This window comes from Podarcis pityusensis (assembly GCF_964106645.2).
Source record: "Podarcis pityusensis genome assembly, chromosome: 12".
Lineage (NCBI taxonomy): Eukaryota > Metazoa > Chordata > Lepidosauria > Squamata > Lacertidae > Podarcis > Podarcis pityusensis.
Window position 1 is genome coordinate 22,493,288 of NC_138037.1, and position 21,784 is coordinate 22,515,071.

The following is a 21,784-nucleotide window of genomic DNA, read 5'->3' on the forward strand; positions in this document are numbered from 1 at the left end:
GTTTGGGGGGGGCGAAGAGGGGAGGCTGATTTCAAAGGCTTGAATTGCTGTCAGTCATGCGAGCCCACACGCTGGTTCCTTCCAGTGCCAAGCAATATTTTCCACGGCCCCCCCCCCCAACCACCCACTGCTACGGCTCTTCCATATCTTGATAGTTTTCTGCTGCAACTTCCAAGCCAGCAGGGCTTGTGGGAGGGGTTATTTGGGGAGCAGACAGGGTCTGAAATGGAAGTTATGCAATAATAATAATAATAATAATAATAATAATAATAATAGCAAAATTGCTGCAACTGGGCTGAATGGATTTATGAGCGAACGCCCAAGAACCTGTCAGCCTCTTTGAAGCCGGCCTTTTAAAGGGACTTGCCAAGTCAAGACGGGAGACTGACAAGATAGAAACCCTGGTGTTTTCCCCGCGCAGGCCGGCTCTTCCGCTTGATCTGCACCATACTAAAGGAGGGTGATGAGGCATTGAATGACAAAAACCACACACACAAGTGGCACGGCCGAAAAAAAGGTGCCCCTTAACAATGCGCGTAGTGTTTGAATTGTGCAGTGCCACAGCAGCACGTCCAATCGAGTACACACACACACACACACACACACACACACACACAGCCAACGGGACCGGCCCTTCCCTAACTTAGATCCACGACTATGCTGCAGTCCGACGACCATTTGACTTTCTAATGAGTGTAATGCGATTACATGCCTCCTGGAAGCGTTTGTGCCAAGGCGACTTTCTGTGTTTAATGAGGACCTAATACAGGGCAAAATCGAATTAGAACTTGGGCTGCTTGCCGCCCTCCTTCTCTCGCCCGCGCTGCAAGAGCCTCGTTGCATTTCTCCAGCTTGTCCTCGTTTTTTCCTCTTCTCCTTTTGCACGGATTGCGGGATGGGGGGAGCAGACTGCGTGGGGAGGGGGCTTTGGCCCCATCTGATGTGGCCCAGTAGGGCTCGCGGGGGGTAACTGCTCTTGGAAGGGATCCACGAGGCTGGCCTATCTAGGTTAATGCAATTAGGCCAGACGATCATCTTGCTCCCCCTAACCCCAAGTTACCGGAGTGGCGGGGGGGGGGGGCGCGATTATCCACCCGGGACTCCGCGCGGTTCCCATCCGCTCGGCTGAGCAGCGCAGCCCGGGGCAGCTCGCAAAGGCTCCCGGCTCAAGCTGCAGGCCTGGGCTGGGCATCTGGGATCTTCTCCCCGGGGGGATCCATCCTGCCCACCCACCCGGCCCGCCAGGCCTCGCAAGCGGCGGGTACCACGGGAAAATCAGCACCTGCGGCCGGGGCAGCAGCAGCCCAGCGCGGCCAGAAGTCTCTCTCTCTCTCTCTCTCCCCCCCCCCCCCACACACACACCCCAGGCACACATTAACTCCCTCCGCGCCAAGGTCCCACTCCTACAGGTGCAGAGAGAGGGGCTGCCCTGGTCTAACATCTCCTGGGCTCCGATCCTCTTTTCTTTTTGTATTTCTTCTCCAATAAATAATAAAAAAGACCTTTTAAGGTGTTTGAGGGCTGCCGCTCAACACAGGGCTTCTTGTCAAACAAGCCACTTCTTCCTGGCCAGGGCAACACCATCATTTCCCGTTTTCACAGAATCATAGAATGGCAGAGCTGGAAGGGATCCCGAAGGTCATTTAGTCCAACCCCCTGCAATGCAGGAATCTCAGTTAAAGCAGCTGTCCAACCTCTGCTTAGGAACCTCCAAGGAAGACCTGAGAACGTTATGCCCTGAAGTTGCTTCTCCGGGCAAGAGGTTTGCATCCCATCTCTTCCTCCATCTCTGCATACGCTGCCCTGCTGCTTGGGTGGGAGGCGGGTTGGGGTAAGATGCTTATTTAGCGTTATTTCCCGTCGGTTGATGTTCATTGCTCTGAATCGTGTTTTCGGTATTTTAAGATGCACACTAATCTCGCCTCCATCTGGCGTTAAATCACGTTTATCCCCATTTTATAGATGAAAAACTGAGGCTGAAAGTAAACTGTGCAAGGATTATTATTGCTAATAATGATGATGGGCTTAAATCAAAACTACTTTTGAAAATTGGTGCATTTTAATTGATTAATCAAAGATGTGCATAGTACAGAATCTTAATGAAGGTATTCCTTAATTAACATGCCCTTTCAAAGGACAGTTAATTTTTAGAAGGAAATGATCCCCCACAAAAGGAATAATCTCTTGCAATAAGAACTTTTTTTAAAAAAATCAATACCCATCAGTATTGTGAAAAAAATGGATTTGAATGCATCCTCCCCATTGCCGCTGACACAGCTAGAAAGGTTCTGCATCCTCTATACTCTTCAAGAGGTCCGTGTCTTTCCTTGCTTTCAGTCTCATAGATGGGAAGGGATTTTAATTTGCAGTACAGCCTTACTTACTTATCTACAGATTCAAACCTTTGCCTTTATTGTTAAGAACATAAGTGCTGCTGATAATACAAAGGCTGCAAGTTCGACCCCCATATGGGGCAACGGCATATTCCTGCATTGCAGGGGGTTGAACTAGATGATCCTCAGGGTCCCTTCTAACTCTATGATTCTATGATTCTAAGAAGAGCCACTGGATCTGGCCAGTGACCCATCCAGGTCAGAATCCTGTTCTCACAGTGGCCAACCTTACTCACCATGCCCTATTAGTGCTTTTTATCTCACTTCTTCCTAGTGCTCTTTGTCCAAAATAGCATCCAATATATAGAGGCCCCATCCGCACTATATATTTAAAGCAGTATCATGCCACTTTAAAAAGTAATAGAATCCTGAGAACTGTAGTTTGTTAAGGGTGCTGAAGATCCTCATTCCCCATCATAGAGCTTTTTATACATATATGCATCTATATCGGTCCCAAGAGATATTTCTCATCTCACCTGGCCAAGGCCGTTTATGAACTCATTTGAAATTAATGGTTCTGCAAAACTCATTAAAAATTATAACTAGGACTTTCTGCTGTCATAAGAAAACAAATCTAAAGGAAAAAGTATCATGGTAGAGAATAAAAATGTAAGACTGAAACACTAAAATTAATGTTACCCATTCTCTCCATGGTCTGTATATGTCTCCAAACTTTTTTTGAGTTCAACATTCACTTCTTTGTGTGTCAGAGGGAGAGCCAGACCCATGGAAATGTTGTAGGTGAAGCTTTTGCCAGGAAAGGTTGCAACACGAGTGTAATCCTATCCAGATGAGTCACTCTACTCTAGAATAAACTGGGATTAGGATTTTGCATCATAGATGTGGCCAGAAAACTGCTGATAGTAAATGCAGGATAAGTCTCCTATTGCTAAATGCATAGGTACAGACCAATTCCCATCTCAAAGCAACTTCTCTTGGGATCAAGGTAGTTTTGTCCAGTTTAAAGTTATAGCTGAACACTGATGCCCTCATACGCATATATACCACCCATTCATGCACACACCTCTCCAAATAAAATCACCTCCAGATTTAATCAAAGTTTATTAATAATAAAATATAACTGGCATATTCGACAAATCATAATAAATTATGTTCACATTTTCTGGGATCTATGTTTCTTTTTTCAACAAAGAATTGTGCCCAAAAGGTGCTGGTGGATAAATCTCAAAATCATTGCATATTTTTAAATTAGCATAAATTATATAAATTATACATTCAAAAGGACAGTTCTATTCCTGTAACTCTAAACAGTAATAAATAGATAAATAAAAAAAAGTTGATTGCCATTAGAATACCTTTCTGTAAAGTACCTTTGAAAAATATACGCCTTTAAGTACAAATGTACACTGGTAATAAAGATTATTGATATTTACAAGCCAGTAACTTTCACATTTCATGCTACAAAGTCAAAGGGGGGTTCATTTTCTATGTTGTTTAGGGAAGGCTTGCTGTTTAATTTCCTAGGGTCTTCAGGGGTCCACACTTTAGCAGTCCTAATAATGTTTTGTTCCTTCAGCTGTTTCTCGTCAGTCCAGGAGAGAGAATGCCCAGCCAAAGGAGGAAGCCCATAATCTGGGTCGCTTGGAGAAGGTGATCCTGGAGGAAAAGAGAGGAAGAGGGGTGAATCACAATCGCAATATTCTCACCAAATACAGGGAAGAATCAACACCTGCGCCAAAGCGCCCCGTTTTCTCTCTAGGCTATTGTAGCGCAGGACAGCAGCAGGTGCTCTGGCTAACCTTGGCGTTCAACGCCTGTTGCACGCAGCGGCAAGGCACACCGCTATGCGGTTATCTATCTATCTATCTATCTATCTATCTATCTATCTATCTAATATAGAGAGAACTCTTAATATCTGCATCCCAATTCCCCCAAAAAAGGTATTTTCTCCACCCGGACTGCTCCTGAGTGCTTGGAGGAAAACACCGACTAGGAAGCGCATTCCTTTAGAGTGCGGAAGGGGTTAGAATAAACTTTTAGCATAGCACGTAGGAGTCTCCCTTGAACCTGCCAGATTTCTAAATCTTTTCCTAACCACAATGAGGCGCCTTGTATTCGCGCAAAAGGCGCATATGCGTGTGCTACTCCGTAGGACGAGCCCTCCTGAAGCTAGGGCGCGCACATGAATCCGTGCGCTCGCTTGGCCGCGCGTGTGTGGTGTGTGTGTGTGTGTGTGTGTGTGTGAGAGAGAGAGAGAGAGAGAGAGAGAGAGAGAGAGATGGCTAGTCGTGGCGGCGATTCCTTTCCAACCTCTAGTTGTCTAGACCTGAAGAGTTTGCGGGCGCGGACGAGAGAAGCGCACTTTAGAAACAGCGAGCGCCTGCCGTCTCCACGAGCGTGCGCTCCTTCGTCTTTATCTTTCCGGGACTGCTTGCATTTGCGTCTGTGTACAACAAATGTGCCCGGGTACGTGCGGGTGAGATTTTCTGGGCGCGCGTCTGCGGGTCTCCCCGCGTGTGAAAATGCCAACCCTAAAAGCCCGAGAGTGGGTGCTGTTGCTGCGTGCCAGGGTTGGCTCATGCGCCCATGGGAGGGAGGGAGGGAGGGAGGCAAAACGTGTGGCAGAGTGTAAGAGGAGCTTAAGGTGGAGTTTTGAGGGGTGGGGGATACCAGCGTGGACACGTCTTCCTGGGGGAGAAAGCGAGGCAAACACGAGCGCAGCGCTTGAGCTAGACTGCGAGGGCGCCTGCGTTTTGAGGCGCGCGCCGGAGCGGCTTTCCGAGACAGCCACCTTAGCGCAGGAAGCGCCTTCCTTCCCCGGCCAGCGCGCGCGCCTCTCTCGGGTGCCGGGCGGAGGGCGGCGCCCGCACTTACTTGTCCCGCGGTGGCAGATGATGACCTTCTTGGGCTGGCAGGGGCTTTGGGCGCCGGCGCCGCGCAAGGGCAGGTCGGACTGGACCAGCTCGCTGAGGAAGTTGATGTAGCCGATGGCGAGGCGCAGCGTGTCCACCTTGGAGAGGCGCTTCTCGTAGGGCAGCGTGGGGATGTGCGAGCGCAGCCCCTCGAAGGCGTCGTTGATGGACTGCATCCGCCGCCGCTCGCGCACGTTGGCCGCCTGACGCAGCTGCTGCAGCTCGGCCTCGGAGCGCACCCGGCGCCGGCGCCTCGCCGCGGCCGCCGCGCTCAGCGCCTTCAGGCCCGCCCGGGGCGACGCCGCGCTGCCGCAGCACTCGGCCCCGAAGCTGCTCGACGACGGCGACGACGGCGGCGAGAAGGACGACGAGAAGCTGCCCGCCGCCCCCTCGCAGCAGAAGGCGCCCTCCGGCTGACCCCCGGGCCCGGCGCCAACGCAGGCCCCTCCGTCGCCGCCGCCGCCGCCGCCGGCGCGGTAGCAGGCCTGGAACTGAGGCGACAGGAAGTCCACGTCGGCCTCCAGCAGCTCGTCGCCTTCCAGGGGGTCGCGGGACGACTGGTCGGTGAAGAAGTCCTCGTCGTCGAAGTAAGGCGCTGAGGTAAAAGAGTCCAACCCCGCGGGGAAGTGCTCCAGCAACACCGCCTCCATGGCGGGCTTCTTTCCCGCCTGGCGGGACACTGTCCAGCAGGGAGCGGGACGAGGCCAGGCGCCGCCGCCGCCTCCTTCTCCTTCTCCTCAGCCCCCCGCCTCGGGCTCCTGCGGCGCCTCGACTTGCCGCGACTCCTGCCTCGGGCTTTCGCGCGCGCTCTCTCCCCAGAGGGAGGCTGCGGACTTACACGAGCTGAGGGCTGGCACGCGAGGATTCTTATAACTACAACCGCAGGCGCGTGCCATTAACCAACAGCGACAGCCAATCAGAGCTCGGCCAGGCGGAGGTGGAGGGGGCAGTGGAGGGAGGAGGAGGGGGTCGCGCACACCTAGACGGCTCCTGGACAGGAGGCGGGGCCGGCGGGGAAGGAGGCCGGCGCGCGCGCTCTCTCCTGCCACTCTCCAGTTAGCGCTGCCTGCTGCCCGTCGCCGTCTCTTTGGCGCAGCGGATGGTCCAATGGGGCGCTGGTTTGTGGGAACTACAGGTGCACGTCCGCCGCGCAGCGGGGAAGGCCGCGGGACGGGCAGGCAGCGCGGTGCCATTGTGCCTCTGCTGTTGGAGGGCCGCAAGGAAAACGCTCAGCAAAAAGCCAACGCACTTGGCTAGCCCACCTTCTTTGCCAATGAGCCCAACCAACAACGCCCCCTTGCCTCTCCGAAAGCAGGATCCTGCCCGTGGTGTCTTTATTAGCCGGTAGAAGCCTGACGACTTTGCGCCGCAAGCGCGCAAATGAACACCAGGAAACCTTTGGGAATGTCATTAACGTGGGCGCAGAACACCAGTCCCTTAAACCTAGACGCTGTGAACTCCGATCTGGAGCATTACACCAGGGGGGAAATCCTGACCATTCAGAGAATGGTTTGTTTTTTTAAAATGTCAATGTTGCTTTATTTGAATTAGTTTCTACTTAACCATGCGATCACACTCATAAGAAAAGGAGGTTAAGAGGGAGGCCTCCCCTTTCACTTACTTTGTGAAACTGGAAAGTCTCGCCCACTTTGCTGACTGTGAGTGTGGATCCACCAAGAGTGGTTACTGCGAGTCAGTAATCCGGGGTAAAAGATTACAGATGCCTGCGTTCGGGCTGCAAAGTAAGAGCAAGTGAAATTAGTGGGGAGTAGTTGAAGATGCGCAGGTGTCTACTCAGAAAGAACCCCGTTGGGGCCAAGGGGATTTTCTACCCACCGTAAATCAAACAACAAACGAGAATAGAGGAATGAAGCCGGTGACCGAGAGTTAGGGTAGAGGGAGCGAGGAGTGAAACTGCGCAAGAAATGAGCTTTAGGTTGAGATATGGGACAGGGCATTTCCCAAGCAATGAGGCTGAGTTTCCAGGTCTATCGCCATAACTGCCTCCTCGATAATTTAATACAGAATGAATTTCTTCTGGCATACTGGTTTTGCACTGGCCTGCAATTTTGGACAATATCCAATTACTCAGCTGAAAACAGAGATCAAAGATCACGAGGCATACTTTTCAAAACGAGTTTCCTCCCGTTATTGTTGTTGTTGTTGTTGTTGTTTTACAAAATGTAAATATTTCACTATGTACACTCCATCACATCTCTCCACGCCTATTTATTTGTTTGTTTGTTTGCTAAGCTATCTTTCTCCCCAAGGGAGCCCAGGGTGGCAAATAGCATTAGAAATGAGACAAACATTTAAAAACTATTTTAAACCTTTAAAAAAATGTTAATAACATGGGAAACATACACTCACACAGTTAATAGTTTCAAGGCTGCCAGAAACAGCATCTCCCAGCTGCCACATGCCAGGGTGAAGAGACACGTTTTAAAGTTATTAGTTAGCATAAGAAGAGTCCTGCTGGATCCTTAGTCCAGCATCCTGTTCTCACAATGGCCAACCAGAAGCCTAAAGGGGAAACCCCCAAGCAGGACTTGAGCGCAATAGCACTTTCCCTCTCTGCGGTTTGGAGCTACGGGTTTTGGGAAGCATTCTGTCTCGCACTCTGGAGGCAGATCGCAGCCATCGTGACTAGTAGCTACCGAGAGCCTACCTACTCCGCCATGAATTTGTCTAATCTCTAGGCAAAGCGACAGGGAAGTTGTGGTCATCCGGAAGCTTTGGACTCCAACTCCCATCATTCCTCATCATTTGCAATGGTGGACGGGGCTGATGGGAGTTGGAGTCCAACCAAAAAAAACATTGGCGGGCCACAGCTTGCCCATCACTGCTCCAGGACAACTCGCACTCTTTAGTTCTGCCCGCCCTCCAAACACACCACGAGCACCAGGGAGGGCGTTTTCCAGCCCTTGCGCTCCTGTCCCTACTATGTAATAGCGGCTGCTATAGTATTGGGGTTGGTAGCCATCCGGGACTATCTACTGCGCTTGGCAAAGGATTTGATGGTGATGGTGGCGGCGGCATGTCTTGACAACGATGTAGTAGGAGCGTAACTAATCCGCCTGAAGTGACTTTGTGCAAGCACCTCTGCACCCACGGCACGCACAGATCTATATAGTTCCATACGCATTGGAGAGAGGCCAGTAAAGCTGAACCACGATTTTGCCTGCCCTTTAACAAGAACAACCGAAGCGTGAGTTGATTGGCTTGCATTGTGAGCGTTTTCATGACACCCGAAGTTAAGGACATCTTTCCCCTAATACATCAGACCAAATTACATCAGCTCCTTGTGATTGGGTGTTTATCGATTTTTAAACATATCGGATTTTTACTCTTCCCACCCTTTGTCATCTGCCTTCTACTCCTCTTAAATTCAAACCCTAAGTTGCAGCGATCGTTTCCTAGCTTCCCCGCCCCTCTCCCGGCTGATGAAAGAATTGGGAATTCTGAACTTGGCCAAAATGTCATCTTACGGAGCAATGTTTTCTGCCCTTAAAGCTGTGCAATGACTCCCACTCTAACCTTAAACACAGTTAACGCGGAAATAGAGAAGCACGCAGGTGTCTGCATACAGTCTCTGTTGTCGAAGAAGTCCTTTCTCTCTCTCAGATTGGTAAAGAGCTACCTCGTGTCCTGAGAACCGTCGGGGCGATCGCTGTGCTGCGAGCGCTAGACAAATTGCGCCTGATAATATTAAGTCTGTTTTGGATTCTGAGTAATACTACACTGAGCCTTTTCCCCATTTTTGCAGAATTTTGTAGGACCTCCGAGTGTTTGTGTTTAGAATAGGGGCTCCAGGGGTATTACCGCTGGAGGTAGATCACGCGCGCGCGCACACACTTTACGGGAAGCGCCTTTTGCACAGTGCAGAAATACAGATAAGAGGCAGCGCTTCTCTCGGTCCATGCAGTGCAAAGCTAAGGGCAGAAGGGTAATGAATGACCAGACTTCAAAGCCTTTCACAAACCGCGATAACACGGGGAAAAAACTCCGGAGAATAGACCGGCACGGCAGCGAACAAAGGCTTAATTCTTGGAACGTCCTGGATTTTGCACGAATCCATTCGAAAAAGAGGAGAGGAAATAAAAAACATGGTAAGGGTGAAAGCGTTCGTGGATTGATCAGCGCTTTGAATCGATTCGTTCATTCATCACAGATTATCAGTGTGAACTACAATTGGAGCTGCTCCCGTGGTTTATACGTTTAGTGAAGAATGCATGCTCGCCCTTCGATGGGGACAATCCTTTAAAGATTATTCACCAAGTCACAAATTGCCTTCTGTCTCCACCCGCCCCCGGACTCCCGCAGTGTCTAGCTTGGCTTACTCTCTCCAGCTACCTACTTTGCATGTGTTACCTTGACCTTTTGGAACACTTACATTTAGTATGGCTAATTTGTATCAGGCTCTCAAACCAGCCTGGATACTTTCTCTGCCCTAGTTGCCCTTAATCCCAGCAGTGGAGATAAATTTGTGGCTCCTCAGTGTGATGATGGGTCTAACCACTGGATAACATGGAAAAAAATATATCACAAAGCATGTGCACAATGAAATGGACTGGGATCTTGGAGACCTGAGTTCATGCCCACTGCTGCTATTTGTGTGTTCCTGGGCAAGTGGGTTTTTCCAGATGCAGGTTCCCATCTTTAAAAGTAGAATGATAACTAGTTGTCCCTGTGCTGGTGAGCCACACTATAAAAATAGTCAAGCACGTTATAAATGAAATATGCTTATATACATGTTATGAATTGTAGCATAAACACTTCCAGAATGCACACAAACTCCCTCATGCAATCCTGTTCCTCCTTTGTCTTTCTAACTGGCAGGCAGTAAGGTTTGGAGTCAGGGATGAGGAACCTTTACAGATTTTATTGGACTACAACTCCCACAATCCCTGGCTATTGGCCATGCTAGTTGGAGCTGACAGCAGTTGGAAGTCAGCAACCTCAGGAGGACCGCAGGTGTCTGGCCTCTTCAGCAGCAGCAGCATTTGTAATTGGAATTAATCAGGCCTCTGCCCTCCCAGGCTACATGGGAAAAGGCCTGCAAGGCAGGAAGGAGAACTCACAGCCAAGATAGAGTTAGAGAATACCAGAGAGAAACAGAAAATTATTCAATCCAGCTCCAAGCTGGAGCTATCTGCAGGAAGAACCCTTTAAATCTAGCCATGATTCCATTTCTGACACTTCTTCACTGTGCTATGGGCCCTGGTAGACTCTAATGAAGAGGAGACATTGGTTACCTCTCATATCCCACAGCTCCAAATAATGGGCAATGCAAATTTATCTCCATCTATTCGGAAGTAAACCCAATGGTGTTGAATGGAACTTATTCCCAATTAGGTGTGCAATCCTGTTGCAATCCTATGTACAATTGCATGCGAGTAAACTCAAATGGGGCTTACTTCTTATCAAGTAATGTGTAGGATTGGGCTGCTTATGCCTAATCTTACACCTGGACCTGGGTCTCTCACTGTAGAGATTAGCCTACAGTCAAGATAGCATTTCCATCTAAAGAAAGAGTGGATAGATGACGCACACAGATCCACACATACTCAGCTCCGATACTGTATTATTATATTCAGCATAATGGGCTGTTCTTCTCCTGTCTGGCTCAATTTTGCCTGCAGCTGAATCAGTTTCATAAATAGTAGCAAAGTTACAGAAAGGGTGGGGTGCAGAACTTAGGTATTTAGCTATGTTATAAGTGACTCCCTAATGTGCATCAGGTCATTCACTTTAAAATACAGTAAGCCAGCCCTGCTGCATTTGAAGGCCCCTCAATTTTGCAGTGTGGGATCCTAGACTTTTGCTCACTCTGAGCACCACTGGGACAAGGACCAGTCCATGATATCTTGCTGCATTAATTAGAGTGTCCTGCCCTCCTTCAAGTACAGCCAAGTTATTTTGGCATCTGGGGCAGCAATTTCCCCAATTGCCTCTCCCCCTTTGTGGCACCGAAAAAGAACAATAACACACTAAATAACTAATCATTTTGCTTTCAGTGACACCCAAAACCAGCTGCCTCAATTTGTCTCTTGGTAGAGTGGGCCCTGACTGGGATAGAGGAAGAGAGTCTTGTGATGGCCAATGGATGTTTTGCCACCATGCACCAGACTCTTTTCTCTGCAGTATAATTCTTTGTATCAAAGATGTTGTCACATAACTGTTTTACAACCTACCCCAAGGGCTTATACATTACACTGATTTAATGTCTTCCCACCCTCCTTGCCAGGGTAAGGTATTTTAGGTTTGCCCTCAGAATGAATAATTTGGTACACAGGAACATAGGCAGTTTCCTTATGCTGAGTCAAACCATTGGTCTACCTAGCTCAGCACTGTCTACACTGACTGGCAGCTCTTCCTTCCCAGTTCTACTTGGACACACCAGGGAATCGAACCTGGGACCCTTTGCAAATGTAGCAGCTGCTCTAGTAGCTACCAAAGCCCTCCTAGCAGTGGAATCTACTGAACACAATCAGTGTGACTTACTCCCAGATAAGTATGAAATTATAGCCTAAATCTGAAGATAGGATCCTTGTTCGTGAACCCTCTGTTGTATGATTAAGGGTGGCTGCAACCATATACTCTTGGGTTTAAGCCCCAATGATTTTATTAGGACATAGGAAATATATACAATGTGCTATACCATATTACCTGGAAATAAAATCCATTGAACTCAGTGGGGTTTGTGAGTTGGCAGGTATAGCACTGCATTCTCAGTAAATTCTTTCCAGACTAACCGCACAATCCTACACATCTGCTGAGAAGCAACCCCACTGAATTCAATTAGACTTCCTATGCACTTACCTGGGAATATATCCATTTGAATTCAATGGAACTTACTTTTGAGTAGACATGCATAGGATTGCATAGTAAGATATTTTGTGTTCAGTGCAACTCACCCTGTGTACTAGGACAATCAAGTAATGCTCTCTCTTTGAAAATATAAAAGAGGACAGAGCAGAAGTAGAAAACCCACCCAAATATGGAAGTCTTTACCGTAGCAAAGCTAAGGTAAATTTTAAATTGCACACTAAGTCTAGATCAGTAGGTGTGATTACCAAGTGGTTGGACAGTGTATTATTTCCACCTATGCAAAGTGCTGTCATTAGGAGGCAAAGCAAAATATTCCTCTAGTAGTTCATTGGTGAGGAAATTGTGGCCCTCCTGATGTTGCTAAGTCTTAAGTCTTCAGAGCCGAATACAGAATGCAAAACCTGGGGAAATAAGTGATTCCTTAAAAAAAAACTTTATCTGTTAAAATCCATTATTTTTAATTATTTGTAATATTAATACAAAAATGCATATAGAAGGTTCAATATAGATTTGCTTTCCTTTCATACGCATGAGGCCCTCTTCTAAGATTATGCATTTGCAATCTATACAGGTGCAAAATAAAGTAAAGTATGCACTTTCTTTAGAAGTTTCATGTTTGCTAGTCAATAAAGTAAAATGCATCAGATCAACAAATTAGCTGCAGTCCTATACCAAGTTACATGGGAGTAATTCCCACGTAACAAGGAAATGGGAACTTCTGATTAGACATGTGTACAGTATGACATTTATGATCAGGTGACAATAATAAAATGTCTAAGTAAGATTAAACATCTGGAAAGGGTCACAGTTTTAGGAAAGCATGAGTGTTCAGATTCCAGGTAATACAAGGCAGACTACTGGCATCAGGCTCAGGAATTTGATTATCTCCTACATTTGAGGGGTGAATTTATACTTGTATTCTTCTACCTGTATGGTGTGGACCTACACCAATTAACCTTTTATTAACACTGGAGTAAAATCTCAAAATGCTGCACAATGTGACTATGGAACAGTAAGTGACTCAACTTAATGTGCCAGGGATAACTGTATATCTACTGTCCAGAAAAAAACAGGGCATGGTAGAGGTGTATACATTTATGCAATATTGTCGAGAAAGTGGATAGAGGGAGGTTCTATAATGCTAGAACACAGACTCATTTAGCAAAAGATTTTAGATAGAAAAAAAGAAAGCATAAGAACCTGAGATGAGTCCTGCTGGATCATACTACAGTGGTACCTCGGGTTAAGTACTTAATTCGTTCCGGAGGTCTGTACTTAACCTGAAACTGTACTTAACCTGAAGCACCATTTTAGCTAATGGGGCCTCCTGCAGCTGCTGCACTGCCAGAGCACAATTTCTGTTCTCATCCTGAAGCAAAGTTCTTAACCTGAAGCACTATTTCTGGGTTAGCGGAGTCTGTAACCTGAAGCGTATGTAACCTGAAGCGTATGTAACCCGAGGTACCACTGTATAGGCCTATCCAGACTAGCATCTTGTTTCGCAGAGGGACCTAACCTCTATGAGAAGCCCACAAGCAGGCTTGAGTTTCCCAGAAACTAATACTTCCTCCAATACAGGAGCTAATATGCAGCGGTCATGATTAGTAGTCATTAATAGCCGTTTCCTCCATGAACTTGTGTTTTAAAGCCGTTTCCTCCATGAACTTGTGTTTTAAAGCCTTTTAAAGCCATCCAAGGTCACCAGATTCCATAGTCTGCCAATGCAGAGTGTAAAGAACTACTTCCTTTGTCCCTGGATCATCCAACATTCAGCTTTATTGGAAAACCCCAGGTTTCAGTATTATGAGATATATAGATATTCCTCCATCCACTTTCTCCAAGGCAGCATTTCTTAACTCAGTACCCATTTTATAGAATTAACTGCACACATTGTGGTAACAATCACTTGCTTAGGTGGCTTTTAAAGGAGATTAATGGAAGACAGATCAATCGGTTGCAGATACGATGACTAAATGTGGCCTTCAGACTCAAAAGGCACTCTGCCACTGAACACCAGTTGGTGGCAGAAAACTAGTTGATGGGGGAAGTTCTTTTGCTTTCATTGCCATATCTACTTCTGAGCTTCCCAGAGGCATCTATGAACACTGCTTTATACTCAGACCATTGATCCATCTAGCTCAGTTTTGTCTACACTGACTGGCAGCAGTTCTTCAGGATGTCATACAGGAGTCTCTGCCAGACCTACCTGAAGATGCCAAGGACTGAACCTGGGACCTTCTGCAGATGCTCTACCACTGAGCTACAGGTGGCCTCTGTATGCAACAGGGCACTGTATACTAGATGATGGACCTTTGGTTTGACCCAGCAGGGGCTTTCTCATGGTCTTCTGACTCAGTGGGAGTAAGGCACACTGGTCCCCGTGGGACTTCTGTGTAGGCAGCTGTAGGCTAGCACTGTATTGCCAATTCTTTTCTTGATGGACTCACATAGGAAAAAAGGGCACAAACTGAATAGTGAACACCCTGCATGGCAACACTCACAAGCTCATTTGCTGTGTGAGCATCTGCTGTGAAGTCACACCTATTTTTCTCCATCCCCAGTAGGTGTGCCCTTATATATTTCTACATGCACAGACAGTTTCCACATTCTCCGCTGCCTCATACACTTAAGGTGTTGGGAGAGGCCACTGAAATAGATACAGATATCAGGTCTGGTGCACCTACTGGAATCATCTCAGCAGAATTGGTGAGAGGATATATTTATTTAGGCCCACAAGTAATCTAATAAGGCTTTGGAGTTCCACCGAGTTCTTTCTCAGATAAATCTGACTGGTCTCTCTCCTCTCTGTAGGGGGTGCTGGCAACCTCTCTGGGTGCCCTGACCCCCTTCTTCCCCCTGCTCCGACGCCTTGTAATCCTGGGGGCTGGGAGAAACGGGAGTCGGCCGGGCTAAGCTGGCTTCCATGCTGTTTCCCCCCCATAGTCGCAGCTTCCTCTGAAAACAGTCAATGGGGCAGGCCAGAGGCCCGTCCACAAAGTAGTATGGCGCCCCCAGCCCGGCGGCGCTAATGGGACAACAAGGCGGAGCGGCCTCTGAGGGAAGGAACACAAAAGCCCCTCGCGAATAAAAGCCCGCCACAAAAGGCGCCGAGGCGGCCACTTTGCGGGCGCACCTGCAAGCACGGGCCTAGCACGGCGCGGCGCGCCCTCGGCGAGGAGCTGGTACCTGAGCAGCCCTCGGCTGGTAAATGCGCCATAAAAGAGCCTCTTTTCAAGGCCTTTCAAGCCGGGGGTCGCCGTGTCTCCTCCTGCCCCCTCCCTCCCTTTCCCACCTCCCCAGGGCCAAGCTGCAGAGCAGGCCGCATCCATGGGAATCCCACCACTTGTGCGCCTGGAGACGAGGGAGGGACAGAGGGAGGCAGGGCCTTCCCCCCCCCCGTGCCCCGCTCTCTCCACGGAACCCTCGGAAGACTGTAACAAATGGGACGCCATCGATTTGTAGGCGCTGCTGAGGCAAATCAAATGACGGCGGGGGGGGGGGGGGAGACGAAGAAGATGTGGGGCTACGAAGAAGAGGAGGGGCGAAGTGAGGTGGGGGCGGCGGGTGAAATCAACGGTTCGAATTGTCTCTCGCTCTGCCGGGCCTGCAGCAGTTCTAAAATCTTCCCCTTGGTTTCTCTCTCTCTTCCAGCCTCAGGCTGTGCTGGCTCCTGTGAATGTGCAATGGAAAGTAACGTTTATGAGGGGATAAGATCCCTCTGAGCATGTGGCGAAACTTCGCTCTTGTTTTGGGGGGTCGGGGAAGCCTTCCGGTACAACATTTGCTATTCCACACGCCCCGAAACACGTCTGAAGCACGAAAGGGATCATTTTGAAGTGGGGTTTGGCCCCCGAATCCGTTTGGGTGGGTGTTTCCCTCCCCGCGGGAACCTCTCTGAGCAGGTTCAGGTTGTGCTTCGTGTATGGGGCAATCTACTTTCAGAATTATACACATTTTGGCGATTAATATGGCAAAATGAAGTGCATTTCTTTTTCCCAACCTTCTTTGCGGGTTAATAAAGATTGAGAGAGAGAACGATTCGTTCTTTCATTAGTGTATTTATCGCACTCGAAGGGGTGATGTGCACCGAGTGGCATGCCAGCAAAGCGGCTTAACGCAGGCGCACTGCTGCCGCCTATATATATACGTATATGGCTCATCAACTCTTTTTATTTCCTTGCAGCCACTGGAAGAGGAAATTTCCCGCTTTTAGGAGGCAACCGAAACTTTTTTGTGCCGAACAATATCTAAGCCTTTCTCCAAGCCGAAAAACTTATTGTTGGGGGGTGAAATATCACAGCGTGTCCAACGCGGATTTGCATCTACGTTTGATACTCAAGGCGGATCTCCTCCTCAAGTAGGTAGGAAGCACCATCGTGGATCGCTCGCCCTTCTCCAGCTAAGGCTGCCGATCTACCAGGTCGCTTTCGGATTCCTTCCTTCGGCAAACGGGACTGATCAAACCCCGGGGAGAAAGGCTGGGGAGATGCTCAGCAAGATCAACCGGGAGAGGGCTGCTCGGTAAGTTTGGCTTGTGATCCAACAGATCCTCATCTTTTCCTAAAGCAGGAGGCTCGATTCATATATATATATATTTAGAGGCGTTGATGATAACAACACACCACTACACCCAGGCGAGTTCATGGCGCTTGCAACAGGTTTCTTTCCGTCCCTGGGCTTCCAAGCCGCGCGCAGCGCGACACCTGTCGGCAGCTGCGGGGCACTGCGCCCCTCACCTGAGCGCTATGGAAGATGGAGTGGCTTTTGAGCTGCTGAGTACCTCGTGGCTCTGGGGATGCGCGCGTGCTCGCGCTCGCCCCCATGAAGGATTTCCTCTGTTTGCCTCCCGCAGATTAATCAGCCGCGGCTCTCCCTATAAATCCCACTTCTCCTAAGAAATGAGCAGCGTCCAGGGGCAGGGGGTGGCGCTCTTCAAAAGCAGCACCTGCAAAGGCGGCGGGTTGCCAAGGGCTGCAGGGAGGAGGAGGGGCGGCGGCGGAGGACGCTCGTACCTGCGCGAGCTGCTTTCTCTCCGCTCTCGCTCGCTGCCCCCCGCCCACCTCGCTCCCTCTCTCTCCCCCCCCCTCCCTGTCCAGCCGGCCTGGAGCTATTAACGCCTCCCTCGCCCCGCCCCTGCCGGAGCGCTTGGGAAAGCTTCGCAAAGCTGCAGACCGGGCTGGTCCATGGGAATCTGGCCACTTGTGCGCTCCGGAGCCGGGAGGGGGCTGTGCTTCCTTTACAAAAAGAGACACAATTAAGCAAAATGCTCAATGAACATTATAAATGATGGGCAATCGCTTCGCAGATTGCCTAGCAAATCAAATTATATATGGTCGCTCACGGGTGATTTCCAGACCCTTTGCAAACCAAACAGGTATCTTTTTGTGCGTTTGTCCTCTTCATCTCTCTGCTCCCACCCCCCACCCCCTCTGCCCCGATTTTCAAAACAGGCTCTTTAAAAAAGAAGACAAAAATCATCCCCAGACGTGTAAGTGGGCTTGAAAAGCGGGTCTTTAAGTATTCACATCTCCCCCCCCACGCACCCCCCCCAGCTCTCACCACCACCTTTGTTAGCTACTGGATTTCACACTAGCACAGGAGGTAGGGAAAGGAGAAAGGGGGAGCCAACACTTTTACAGTGTCCTCTTGTGAGTTTGACCAACAGTTGGCTTCGCAAACCCGTAGGCACCTGCTCACAAAGAGCAGAGGGGTCGCCTGGATTTCCATAAAGGATGGTGCTAAATTTGAGCACACAATAAAACGTGATGGCAGCTTTAAAAAAAAAGTTTCAGTCAAAAAGACCTCGAGGGTCAATGTCTACAAAATAATAAAAAGCTGTGCAGGGTGAGGAAAGCAGCTTGTGGAATTAAGGAGACAACAGGCTGCCCTGGGGCTTTGTTGGTAAGCAACCTGCGCTTTGAGCCTTGCACCCAGGCACCCAGACAAGAGGCTCAGAGAGTGCCCTAGGGCACAGAAAGTTGGGTACACAGAGAAGGGGGTCAGTCCTGAGTCCCAAACCCATGTTGTGGGACTTGAGTCCCCCCCCCCACACACATGGGAAAGCTGATGGGGAACTAATGCAGGTCCTTGGCATGGAAGAACAGCCTGGATATTGTAGCTCTTCTTCACTGTATCATCACAATCAGTTTGTTAAGATTTCTGAAGGCCTCCCTCAAAACAAAATGGGCGCGTTATTGGCAGAATTCAAGTACTAGGGGCCGTCCACTGAACTTCAGAGGCAGCCTTTTTAAATCAAAGAGGTTCAGACCCTGTAACCATGCAATCCTAAATGCACTTCCTTGCAGGGCTGCATGTCTACTAAGAAGCACATCTAATTGAATTCAATGGGGCTTGGTCCCAGGCAAGGCATCTCAGAGACAGGGGCGTACCTAGGGATTGGTTAGGTTGGCCCCCGCCAAGGGTGCAGGCCAGAGGCAACATCATGAGGAGCCAGGTGGCAGAGCCGAACGCCCTCTGAACAAAAAATAATAATGGGGAAGGGAAGTGCCTTGGCCCCTAGCAGCTGGCCCCTATGGGGCAGGCGTGGGGTGGGGGAGCAAAAGTTGTGCCTCTCTGCTCTGGCTTGGAGTGGCTAGGAGCCCGCTTGACTGATTTCTGGGCAGCAGCCCTCTAGGTGCCCCGCCTAAGCAAAAGGTGATGAAAAGCAAAGTTTTTGAGTTTCTAGGTCTGTCCTGGCTTCGGAGGGACCAATACATCTCCTTCTCAAGGGTGCAAGAGTGCCTAGATATGCCTCTGCTCAGAGGCCCAGGTAACTTCCAGCTTTTAACAGGGGCAAACTTATGCAATCTTAATATGGTGCCATGTGCAAGGCCAACATTTGGTGCCTCCAAATGGATCTTCTCAATTATGGATCTTCTACATTTTGCATCCCCTCCGATCAGCGCCCTGTGCTGAGGAACTGCCTGCAGTGACCTAAATCTGGTGCTGCTTTAAAGACACCTGCCCATAATAAAAATTAAAATCCAGCAGTCAGCAAACACAAAGGCAACCAAATTCAGCAACCAAAAGCTGCTTCCTTCAGACTTAGATCAAGAAATAAAAATGATCCACATGAGAGCAAGTCTGAGAACTTAACACAGATTGAATGGGATGAATTTGCACAGTGGAAACTCTTCTGATTATCAGAAATTAAGGCTGCAGTCCTATCCCCACTTACCTGGGAGGAAAGTTCTATTAAATTCAACAGAACTTGCTACTTCTTCCCACCAAAAAATATTTTTAAAGAATTTTCCAAAAGTTACTTTTACAAAACAGTGAAAAAAACTTATCTCCTCTTGGAGATCTGTTCCCTGTTCTTCCCTGTTGCTGTTTCCATATCTTTTGGTTTGCCATGTTTCTTCAGAGAACCAAGATGAAACCCATCTTGCAAAGCTACACAAAGATTTCCTAGGAACCCAGAAATAGCCAGCCTTTCTTTCTGTAATGCTTATGCTTGTGTGCGTTTACCAGAAGTGTGATCCATACAAAGTTGCCATTAGTTCAACATATGTTGAGTTTACTCAAAAACCAATAGCTTTCGAGGTGTGTAGAGCCAATCTTCAGCAGGAAACAGTAGCTGGCTACTAAGACAGAGAACTCAGTCCAAAGCTGTCTGCCTTTTGTAGGCAGCTGTAGGACTGCTGTGGTATCTGGCTTGTGGTACCCACAGGAACATGGCTGAGCACCTGAAGACTGATGCAAAGAATTGGCTTACTTAAAAAATAATAATTTCCTGCCTCCCTTAAGCTTTATCACACATTTGTCAACTAAAGGACCTACTGCTTCTCTGGGTGGTTCTACACACTGTATTTATATATTTTAAAATCTGTGTTCTGCCTTATTGTAAAGCCTCAAGGAGGCTAAAAACCAAGATACTATTACTTACTAGTGTTTATTCTTGAAATCTCTTATTGGCTTTCCATACAATTAACTAGTAGGGACTGCTGGCATTATTTGGGAATTCTAAGAAACCAACAGTAACCCTTTACAGCAATCAGTGCAGTTTTGAAAGCTTCAGTCCACCATTTTGATTCAAAATAGCATCCAGTGATATCCACATGTGGGCCAAAACCTGCTGCTTGATCTGAAGAACCACTGTAGCTATTTTTTTTTGTTAGAATACCTTAATAGTTGTCCTAATCAGTGCATTTTTGAAAGACCGAGCTTGTTATTTAGTTTCAAAATGGTGTCCAAATATAGTCAGGAAACTGCTTATTGACCTTAGGGACCATTGTGCCAAATCTGGTTACAATGTATCTTAAAGGTAAAGGGACCTCTGACCATTAGGTCCACTTGTGACTGACTCTGGGGTTGCTGCGCTCATCTTGCTTTACTGGCCGAGGGAGCCGGTGTACAGCTTCCGGGTCATGTGGCCAGCTTGACTAAGCCGCTTCTGGTGAACCAGAGCAGCACATGCTGTTTACCTTCCCGCCGGAGCAGTACCTATTTATCTATTTGCACTTTGACGAGCTTTAGAACTACTAGGTTGGCAGGAGCTGAGACAGAGCAATGGGAGCTCACCCCGTCATGGGGATTCGAACCGCTGACCTTCTGATCGGCAAGTCCTAGGCTCTGTAGTTTAACCCACAGCGCCACCTGCGTCCCTTACAACATATCTTAAGCAGTGTCTATATCAATGCAGTTTTTTTATTTCTTTAAAAAAGGTTCAGGTTGTGTACTTTTTGACATTGTGTTTATTGTTTATGACTACTTTTGTTATGTTTGTACTTATGTATTTTTTTTGTACGTTGTAAGCCGCCTTGAGCACGGTCTTAAATTTGGCAAGGCGGCATACAAATGAAATTATTTACTTGTTTATTGTATTTGATATGCTGTGCCACATAACTTAGTAGTGACTGCAAATAACATCAATTTAATAGCAGCTTCTACCCTACCAATATGTGCAGCCAGGGGGTCCTGTGGCTGGCAGAATTAGCCAATGCCACCTGTCTCTGATTACTAGGATGAGTAGCACTGTGGTTGGATTTAATGCTTATTTGTTCTCCTTTGTCCTCTATTGTTGTTGTTTGGGTGGGGCTGCACCTGTTCATTCGGGCGATGTGGCTTTGGTCGGGGCAAGCCTTCTGAGCTGGCATACGAAGCCTCTGGGAATGGGTGAGAATCCAGTGCCCTCTTTGTATGGTGCCAGCATTCATTTTGGATGCTGTGTAGGTCTGTGCAGCTTGTGTCCTAATTTACCGTCCCTCTGCCGGTTATTTCTCACACTGGGTTTTCCTTTCCTCTTGGAACGATGCCATGGCTGCTTGGCGTCATTAGATCAGATGCTTGGCATGTTTCAGTCCACTTCAGAGTGAATAGCTGTCATTTGAAAAATCTGGTCTGCTCTTCATCAACAGACACATCCTAGGCTGATGGGCCACTTGCACAATTTTCTCTTCCTTTCCTTTCTCTTCCTTTCTCCTACTTTCACTGTTTTAATAGTGAAATACTAAGCACACAAAAATATATATCAAATGGGATTTCCAAATTGATTGATATGCACTTTAGACAAGAAAGCTTGATTCAGGCTGGAACTGTTCCAAGGACTGGCATGGATTCAGATTTTTAAGTAGGGATTAGGGCAGGCCAATCAGATGTAGATCTGGTTTCAAACTGACTAGCTCAGTCATATGCCCTGATGTACATTAGCAGCATTAGGCTATCAGCTCTGGGCTAAGAGGACACTGT

At 48.2% G+C, this 21,784-nt stretch overlaps 2 protein-coding genes across 2 annotated transcripts in view; one reads left to right on the forward strand and one right to left on the reverse strand.

Moving 5' to 3' along the window:
- Nucleotides 1–3,621: 3,621 nt before the first annotated feature.
- On the reverse strand, nucleotides 3,622–6,079 carry PTF1A (pancreas associated transcription factor 1a). The gene is made up of 2 exons (XM_080975231.1): nucleotides 5,229–6,079; nucleotides 3,622–4,010 (listed from the first exon to the last, which is right to left on the reverse strand). The coding sequence occupies exons 1-2, from the start codon at nucleotides 5,914–5,916 to the stop codon at nucleotides 3,808–3,810; spliced, it is 891 nt and encodes a 296-aa protein (XP_080831357.1). The 5' UTR covers nucleotides 5,917–6,079; the 3' UTR covers nucleotides 3,622–3,807.
- A 9,205-nt stretch (nucleotides 6,080–15,284) lies between these two features.
- The window catches only part of PIP4K2A (phosphatidylinositol-5-phosphate 4-kinase type 2 alpha), a 182,652-nt gene continuing 176,152 nt past the window's right edge, over nucleotides 15,285–21,784 (forward strand). The window contains exons 1-2 of the mRNA XM_080974505.1: nucleotides 15,285–15,301; nucleotides 16,281–16,618. The gene's annotated coding sequence lies outside the window, so the exon portion shown is untranslated. The remainder of the gene's footprint in view (nucleotides 15,302–16,280; nucleotides 16,619–21,784) is intronic.

What these genes read in the sequence shown, in the direction of transcription:
- PTF1A (XM_080975231.1), bottom strand. Translation starts at nt 5,916, where the DNA reads ATGGAGGCGGTGTTGCTGGAGCACTTCCCCGCGGGGTTGGACTCTTTT. An exon ending in CATCTGCCACCGCGGGACAA is followed by an intron (nt 4,011 to 5,228) that starts GTAAGTGCGGGC and finishes CTTTTCCTCCAG; the next exon opens with GATCACCTTCTCCAAGCGAC.